General features: G+C 47.9%; 1 protein-coding gene across 1 annotated transcript; it reads left to right on the top strand.

Moving 5' to 3' along the window:
- Nucleotides 1–1,659: 1,659 nt before the first annotated feature.
- LOC120909762 (zinc finger protein OZF-like) lies at nt 1,660–3,206 on the top strand (the record flags this gene model as incomplete). The annotated part of the gene is made up of 1 exon (XM_040321489.1): nt 1,660–3,206. A coding segment is annotated over one exon (1,395 nt), but the record flags the coding sequence as incomplete, so codon positions are not given.
- Nucleotides 3,207–9,182: the final 5,976 nt, after the last annotated feature.

The raw sequence follows: 9,182 nt of genomic DNA, 5'->3' as shown, positions 1-9,182 counted from the left end.
TCTATGGCCCAGATTCTCAAAAGAGATACGCCGGCGCATCTCCAGATACGCCGTCGTATCTCTGCCTAGCGCCGTCGTATCTATGCGCCTGATTCTTAGAATCAGTTACGCATAGATATTCATTAGACCCGAAAGGCGTAAGGCTCTTACGCCGTCGGATCTTAAATGCAATTTTTTTTTTGCCCGCTAGGTGGCGCTTCCGTCGATTTCCCCGTCGAGTATGCAAATTAGCTAGATACGCGAATTCACGAACGTACGCGGCCGACGCAGTAAAGTTAACACGTTTACGTTAGGCTTTTCCCAGCGTAAAGTTGCCCCTGGGTCTATGAAGCGCAACCAATGGGGTAGATTCAGGTACAGCTGCGCGCTCCTTACGGAGGCGCAGTGTACCCTTTTTACCCTGCGCCTACACAAATTATTTGCGCTACGCTTCATTCATGAAGCAGTAGCCACGTAATTTGCGTGGGCGCTCTTCAAAAATGCCCTGCGTAAGGGCGCCTAATGTAAATGATCCCGTAGGGGGCGGGAATCATTTAAATTAGGCGCGTTCCCGCGCCGAGCGTAGAGCGCATGCTCCGTCTGGAAACTTTCCCGACGTGCATTGCGGTAAATGACGTCGCAAGGACGTCATTTGCTTCAAAGTGAACGTGAATGGCGTCCAGCGCCATTCACGATTCACTTACGCAAACTACGTAAATTTCAAATTTCGCGACGCGGGAACGACGGGTATACGTAGCATTGGCTGCCCCTGCTAATAGCATGGGCAGCCTTACGCAAAAACCGCCGTACGTAAACTGCGTACGCAGGGCTCGTGTAACGTTGTGAATCGGCGTTAGTATGCAATTTGCATACTATACGCTGACCACTACGGGAACGCCACCTAGCGGCCACCGCAAGAATGCAGCCTAAGATATGCGGGCATAAGAGCCTTATGCCACGCATATCTTAGGCTGCAGTCGGCGTAACGAGCTCTCTGAATCAGGAGAAGTCGTTACGCCGGTGCAAGTAAGCAATTGCGCTGCGTAACTATGGTTACGCAGACGCAATTGCTTCTTGAATCTAGGCCAATGTTAAGTATGGCTGTCGTTCCCGCGTCGAAAATTTACAAATTTACGTCGTTTGCGTAAGTCGTCCGTGAATGGTGCTGGACGTAATTTACGTCCACGTCAAAACCAATGACGTCCTTGCGACGTCATTTAGAGCAATGCACGCTGGGATTTTTTAGGGACGGCGCATGCGCAGTTCGTTCGGCGCGGGGACGCGCTTCATTTAAATGATACACGCCCCCTACCCGCCGAATTTGAATTCCGCGGGGTGATTTACGTTACGCGGCCGCAACTTTACACGCAAGTGCTTTGTGAATAAAGCACTTGCCTGAAAAACTTGCGGCGGCGTAACGTAAATCAGATACGCCCAAATTTACCCCCATCTACGAGAATCTGGGCCTATGAATGCAGACGTGAGTTGGTTGGAGATCATGAGGAACCATTTACCAGGAATGATCCTCAGAGACAAAGCTGCCTGATGTGGGCGGAGTCCTGGGTTAGGGGAACCAATCCGCTCATGTCTAGTAATAATCTTTGTATTTCTATTTTAGTAGATGGACGGGAGATGAGGAAAACCTCAGAGGATTGTCTCACTTTGTCTCCAGATTGTAAAGTAGAAGATGAGGACATCACACAGTATAGTCCAGGAGAAAACCCGACCACCTCGTATATCCTGGTGGTGCCTCACCTTGTGGACGGGCCGTCGTATCCCTCGAATCCTGAGGAACCTCAGACTGTGGGGGGCGGTGCCGGGCCGTCGTATCCCTCGAATCCTGAGGAACCTCAGACTGTGGGGGGCGGTGCCGTCCCTCAAAAAGAGAAGAAGTTTTCCTGTACCGAGTGCGGGAAACGTTTCCGTTTTAAATCCAGCCTCTGTGTGCACGTAAGATGTCACACTGGTCAGCGGCCATATTTCTGTAGCGAGTGCGGGAAAAGTTTTCCGTCGAAGCCGCAACTTGTCAGACATCAGAGATCTCACACGGGGGAGAAGCCGTATTCCTGTCGTGAGTGCGGGAAGCGTTTTTCGGGGAAGTCCAATCTTTCCAGACACGAGAGGTGCCACACGGGGACGAAGCCGCATTCCTGCCCTGAGTGCGGGAAAAGTTATCTACAGAAATCGGACCTTATTATACATCAGAGATCTCACACGGGAGAGAGGCCGTATTCCTGCTCCGAGTGCGGGAAAAGTTTTGTACGAAAGCCACTTCTTGCTGCACATCAGCGATGTCACACGGGGGAGAAGCCGTATCCTTGTCCCGAGTGCGGGAAATGCTTTTCACGGAAGTCCCATCTTACTGGACACCAGATATGCCATACAGGGGAGAAGCCACATTCCTGTCCAGAGTGTGGGAAATCCTATCTACGGAAATCAGACCTTGTTATACATCAAAGATCTCACACGGGAGAGAAGCCGTATACCTGTGCTGAGTGCGGGAAATGTTTTGTACGTAAGCCGCTTCTTGATGCACATCGGAGATTGCACACGGGGGAGAAGCCTTTTTCTTGTCTTGAGTGTGGGAAAAGTTTTTCCCAGAAGTCCCATCTTAACGGGCATCAAATATGCCACACGGGCAAGAAGCCGCATTCCTGCCCCGTGTGCGAGAAATGTTATCTGCAGAAATCGGACCTTGTCATACATCAGAGATCTCACACTGGGGAGAAGCCGTATTCCTGTTCCGAGTGCGGGAAATGTTTTGTACGTAAATCCCTTCTCGATGCACATCGGAGATGTCACACGGGGGAGAAGCCGTATTCTTGCCTTGAGTGCGGGAAATGTTTTTCCCAGAAGTCTCATCTCAACGGACATCAAATATGCCACACGCGCAAGAAGCCATTTCCCTGCCCCGAGTGCGGGAAATGTTACCCGCGGAAATCGGAGCTTGCCACACATCAGAGATCTCACACTGGGGAGAAGCCGTATTCCTGTCCTGAGTGCGGGAAATGTTTTTCACAGAAGCCCTGCCTTTCCAGACATCAGAGAACCCACACAACCGTGGCGGTGTGTTAGTGTCCTGAGTTCAGGAAACATCTTCTCTATGAACCATATTTTGCCGTACATCAGAGATCTCAGAACGGGAGGCGAGCCTTGAGATTAGGGATCCGCTTCAGGATATTTTAGGAAGGACCCCAAATCCATACCAGATCTCCTCTAGGTTAAGGGTCTGGTATGGATTTTGGGGTGAACCCATGCTATTTTTTTTGTAAGGGTGTTCTCACTTTTAAATCCATACCAGATCTCCGCTAAGTTATGGGTCTGGTATGGATTTTGGGGGGACCCCATGCCTTTTTTTGTGGGAGTTCCCCCTTAAATCCATACCAGATGATCTCTAGGTTTAGGGTCATGTTGTGGATTTTGGGGGAACCCTGTGCCTTTTTTTTGTGGGGGTTCTCCTTCAATCCATACCAGATCTCTTCTAGGTTATGGATCTGGAATGAACTTTGGGGTGACCCCATGCTATTTTTTTTTTGTGTGGGTGTTTTCACTTTAAATCCATACCAGATCTCCGCTAAGTTAAGGATCTGGTATGGGTTTTGGGGGGACCCCATGCCTTTTTTTTTTGTGGGGTTCCCCTTAAATACATACCGATCTCCACTAGGTTTAGGGTCTGGTATGGATTTTGGGGGGACCCCATGCTATTCTTTTGTGTGAGTGTTTTCACTTTAAATCCATGCAAGATCTCATTTAGGTTAAGGATGTGGGATAGATTTTGGGGGACCCCATGTCATTTTTTCATGGGGTTTCCCCTTAAATACAAACCAGATCTCCGCTAAGTTAAGCATCTGGTATGGGTTTTCTTGGGACCCCATGTCTTTTTTTGTGGTTCCCCTTGAATCCATACCAGATCTCCTGTAGGTTAATGGTCTGGTATAGATTTTGGGGGGACCCCATGCTATTCTTTTGTTTGAGTGTTCTCACGTTAAACCCATACCAGATCTCATTTAGGTTACGGATGTGGTATGGATTTTGGGGGATTGGTATGGATTTTGAGGGGGACCCCATGCCGTTTTTTTGTGGTTCCACTTAAATCCACACCAGATCTCCTCTAGGTAAGGCTCTGGTATGGATTTTGAGGGGAATCCCCCGGTTTTCTTTGCTTATGAACAGAATAGAGCAGCTGGGAAATGTCATTTAGCGGTAATTGTTTGCTTTAGTAGATGCATGTATATGGCGTCCCCCAAGCATGGTATTTAAAGGAACTGTGTATTTTTTAAGCTTGCATTGATACATATCCTCCATGGCAGTGCACAGTTCCCTGTATCCCCTTTTTCCCCAAAAGCTTGCCAATCAGCCTGGAAGAAAGAACTGGAAAAGGTGACAAGATGTCCTCTTTGGTGACAAGGTGCTATCATATGTTTGCTTCATCTTGAGAAGTGGTTGGGTAGACAATGTGCCTTTTGGGTTTTACCACTTGTTGATTGCCCCGTTTGTGGACCTTCTTTTTCTGCACCACCAGCAATCCTTAAAGATCAACGCTGCCTTCCTGTGATCATTCATGACTGTCCATCCTGGCTTCCTCAGACTACTAGCTTCCATGTGTTTTTCAGGAAAGCATGGCCTACGTGCCTTCCAGCTTCTCCAGATCATGAAGCCCACCCTTTCCATCGGAGAAAGAACTCTTCCCCTTCTTGCCTCCTATGACTTAACCTTCAAGAAAGGAACATCTCCAGATTATGAAGCCCACCCTTTCCATTGGAGAAAGAACTCTTCCCCTTCTTGCCTCCTAAGGCTGATCCTTCAAGAAAGGAACTTCTCCAGATTGTGGAGCTCACCCTTTCCATCAGAGAAAGAACTCTTCCCCTTCTTGCCTCTTTTGACTGAACCTTCGAAAAGGAAATTCTCCAAATCATGGAGCCCACCCTTTCCATCGGAGAGAGAACTCTTCCCCTTCTTGCCTCCTAAGGCTGATCCTTCAAGAAAGGAACATCTCCAGATTATTAAGCCCACCCTTTCCATCAGAAAAGGAACTCTTCCCCTTCTTGCCTCCTAAGGCTGATCCTTCAAGAAAGGAACATCTCCAGATTATTAAGCCCACCCTTTCCATCGGAGAAAGAACTCTTCCTCTTCTTGCCTCCTAAGGCTGAACCTTCAAGAAAGGAACATCTCCAGATTATGAAGCCCACCCTTTCCATCAAAGAAAGAACTCTTTCCCTTCTTGCCTCCTAAGGCTGATCCTTCAAGAAAGGAACTTCTCCAGATCGTGGAGCCCACCTTTTCCATCGGAGAAAAAACTCTTCCCCTTCTTGCCTCCTCTGACTGAATGTTCAAACATAAACTTCTCCGGGTCACGGAGCCCACCACCTTCTTGCCTCCTAAGACTGAACTTTCAAGAAAGGAACATCTCCAGATTATGAAGCCCACCCTTTCCATCTAAGAAAGAACTCTTCTCCTTCTTGCCTCCTAAGGCTGATCCTTCAAGAAAGGAACATCTCCAGATTATGAAGCCCACCCTTTCCATCGGAGAAAGAACTCTTCCCCTTCTTGCCTCCTAAGCCTGAACCTTCAAGAAAGGAACATCTCCAGATTATGAAGCCCACCCTTTCCATCGGAGAAAGAACTCTTCCCCTTCTTGCTTCCTAAGGCTGAACCTTCAAGAAAGGAACCTCTCCGTTTTCAGACTTAGCCAGTAGACATTAATCAAGGAAGGGTACTTTTTTTTCTGAGCCTCTCTCTGCAGGGCTCGGCACTTCCTTCTAGTATTACTCTTGCAGAGGTCTAAGCATGAGGGGATCCCATGTTCCTGTTGGGGTATAGTACCAATTGGGTTGTCTGCCCTCAAAACTTGCAAATCTGTGTCTTGTGGTGCCGGCCAGAGGAGCTCCTCAATGGAATGGCCACACTCTAATGACATCAGCCATCACAAAGCTTTATTCCAGGATTAGACCACAGAAGAGTCCACCAAGTCCAACCCTTGCTATGACAAGTTTCACCTACAAAAGGGGTGATTCCTTATTTCCTACAACTTTTAACGTTTTTTTTGGCATGGCATTATATTTTATGTCCATGAGGCCACAAGAATGACTCTGCTCTGCTCTCCCTTACTGTCGTTGATGGTTCCCATGGTGCTATGCTATGCTTTGATGGTGCTACGATCCTGGTATTGCAAACCCTGATTAGGTCACGAGCCCACACTCTACTATACCCTTTTATTTGCAAGGTACCTGTGGACCCTACATGGCCATGTTGTCTGCCTGGCCTCTCCTTGTAAGCTGTCACTAGAAGATACAACGCGTTTCTTCCTCTGAGATACCACACGATGCCTTAAGCACTTGCACAGCCGTCACGGACAATCTACGTAATGTGTGTAATATTCCTATGCTCGTCAGCTCCATCCAGTGGCCATAATGTAGTATTTTCCCGAATTACCTCATTCCAGGAAAATACTGCATTACGGCCACCAGGTGGAGCTGGAGAGAAATACACATATTACACACATTATGGTGATTATTAATAAGGGCTGTTGGAATGTTTGAGGCATCTTTGGGTATCTCGGGAGACATCTAAAAAAATTGTGCTATTTTTTTTTTAGAATTGACACCTTAATTCCCCCAAATTTAGTTCCACATTAGCCAGATATTATGATACCTATTTGCCACCTTAGCCCCCCCAAGCTTGATGGTTTTTCTCTCCCGTTATAGACAAGACCTGAAGGTCTCTACTAACTTCGACAATTATAGGTGACTCCGTAGAACCCCGTCTGTTTTTTATTGTTTTTTAGTCCCACGGGGACTGTTGGTGGTGATGATAACTTATGTTGTTTCAGATATATCGACGACAATCTTGGTTGTTCCTTCTGTTACTTTTCTTCTCCCCATCCTCCCCGCTTGGTCTCTTCTGCTGCCCAACTCATGCCTGGTACTCCCAATTCTGGGACCCACTGTACTGGTGGCACACCACTGCTGGGTATCACTGGTGGTCACCATTGTCAGGGATTCCCTGTCTTGGCACGCTATCCTATTCATACCGTATATATTCACCATGGCTAGGCGGGAACCACAAGAAATGTGGAATTGTCCAAGAGGAGCGAATTATGTTCCTAATCTTACAAGGGAAAAAAATTACTGACTGGGATGTTCACGCTATGAGAAGCAGGAGAGACCCTGAACCCCCCCCCATCTTACTTTTTTCCTATTTACACCCCCCCCCATTTATTTTCCTTTTCACTTAACAGTTTCCCTTCCCCCATAGCTTTACTCTTATCACTTTCCTGCTCCCCCACCTCTTTCCTCTTTTTCCCTTGTCCGCTTCCCCTCTCCCATCTCTTTTCCTGTTCCCTTACCCACTTCCCATCCTCCATCTCTTTTCCCGTTTCTCTGTCCGCTTCACCTCTCCCATCTCTTTTCCTGTTCCCTTACCCACTTCCCATCCTCCATCTCTTTCCTCTTTTCCTGTTACCTTACCCACTTCCCATCCTCCATCTCTTTCCTCTTTTCCTGTTACCTTACCCACTTCCCATCCTCCATCTCTTTCCTCTTTTCCTGTTACCTTACCCACTTCCCATCCTCCATCTCTTTCCTCTTTTCCCGTTTCTTTGTCCGCTTCCCCTCTCCCAATGTCTTTTCCTGTTCCCTTACCCACTTCCCATCCTCCATCTCTTTCCTCTTTTCCCGTTTCTTTGTCCGCTTCCCCTCTCCCAATGTCTTTTCCCCTTCCCTTACCCACTTCCCATCCTCCATCTTTTTCCTCTTTTCCTGTTCCCTTACCCACTTCCCATCCTCCATCTCTTTCCTCTTTTCCTGTTCCCTTGCCTGCTTCCCATCCTCAGTCTCTTTCCTCTTTTGCCACCTCCCCTCCCCCGCCTATTTTCTGTTTCCTCCCCCCCATCCCTTTCCTCTTTACTTGTTTCCTTACCTTTTTTCCCTGCTTTTCTGTTTTCATTTGTTTGACTTTGTTGCCTTACCTGCTTCCCTTCCCCCATTTTTTTTACTTGTATCCCTTTTCCCCTCCCCCTCCTTTCTCTTTCCTGTTTTTTAGCTTCCTCTCTCTCTCATCTTTTCCTGTTCCCTTGTCCGCTTCCCCTCTCCCATCTCTTTTTTTCTTTTTCCGTTCCCTTACCCGCTTCCCTTCCCCCATATCTTTTCTCTTTACCCGTTCTTTTTTCTGCTTCCCCTCCCCCTTCTCCTTTTCCCGTTCCCTTGTCTGCTTCCCTTCCACCATATCTTTACTCTTATCACTTTCCTGCTCCCTCCACCTCTTTCCTCCTTTTCCCTTCACCACGTCCATTTCCCATCCTCCATCTCTTTCCTCTTTTCCCGTTCCCTTACCAGCTTCCCTTCCCCATATCTTTACTCTTTTCCCGTTCCCTTACCAGCTTCCCTTCCCCATATCTTTACTCTTATCACCTGCCTGCTCCCCCCACCTCTTAACTCTTTTCCCTTTACCACTTCCTTTCTCTAATCTCTTTCCTCTTTTAGTGTTCCCTTATCGGCTTCCTTTCCCCCATTTCTTTACTCTTGTCCCTTTCCCGCTCCCCCCTACCGCTTTTCCCTTTTCCGCTTCCCCTCTCCCATCTCTTTCCTCTTTTCTCACTTCCCCTCTCCCATCTCTTTCCTGTTTCCTCTCAACCACCCTTTCCTCTTTTCCCTTTCCCGCTTCCCCTCGATTATCACTTTTCTCTTCTCTGTTCCCTTTTTCGCTTCCCCTCTCCCATCTCTTTCCTCTTTTCCCGTTCCCTTCCCCAATACCTTTTACTCTTATCACTTTCCTGCTCCCCCCCCCCCCCCCTCTTTACTGCTTCCTCTCTCATCTCTTTCCTCCTTTCCCGTTCACTTGCCCACTTCTCCTCTCCCATCTCTTTTCCTGTCCTCTTGGCGGCTTCCTCCCAACCCCGCCCACCAGTTTCCTCTTTCCCTTGCCCGCTTCCCCTCTCCCACCTCATTCCTCTTTTCATGCTTCCCCACCCCCATATCCCCTCCTCTATTCCCCTCCCCATTCTTCTTGTAGAGGAAGGTTGTACAATGCTGTGTCTATACAATGAGATCGTAACTTCCATCAACCACCCAATCAGAAGAAGACACAACACCGCGGTGTGATAAAGTCCGCTGATGGAATACTTTACTAGCTGTATCCTCCGGGGTGTATTTATAAGAAAAATTGCTAAACTGCGTGAACATTCCTGCTGTGCGAATGAAGGCAAA

Source organism: Rana temporaria, chromosome 8 (genome assembly GCF_905171775.1).
Source record: "Rana temporaria chromosome 8, aRanTem1.1, whole genome shotgun sequence".
NCBI lineage: Eukaryota > Metazoa > Chordata > Amphibia > Anura > Ranidae > Rana > Rana temporaria.
This window is presented reverse-complemented; position numbering and strand designations above follow the sequence as displayed.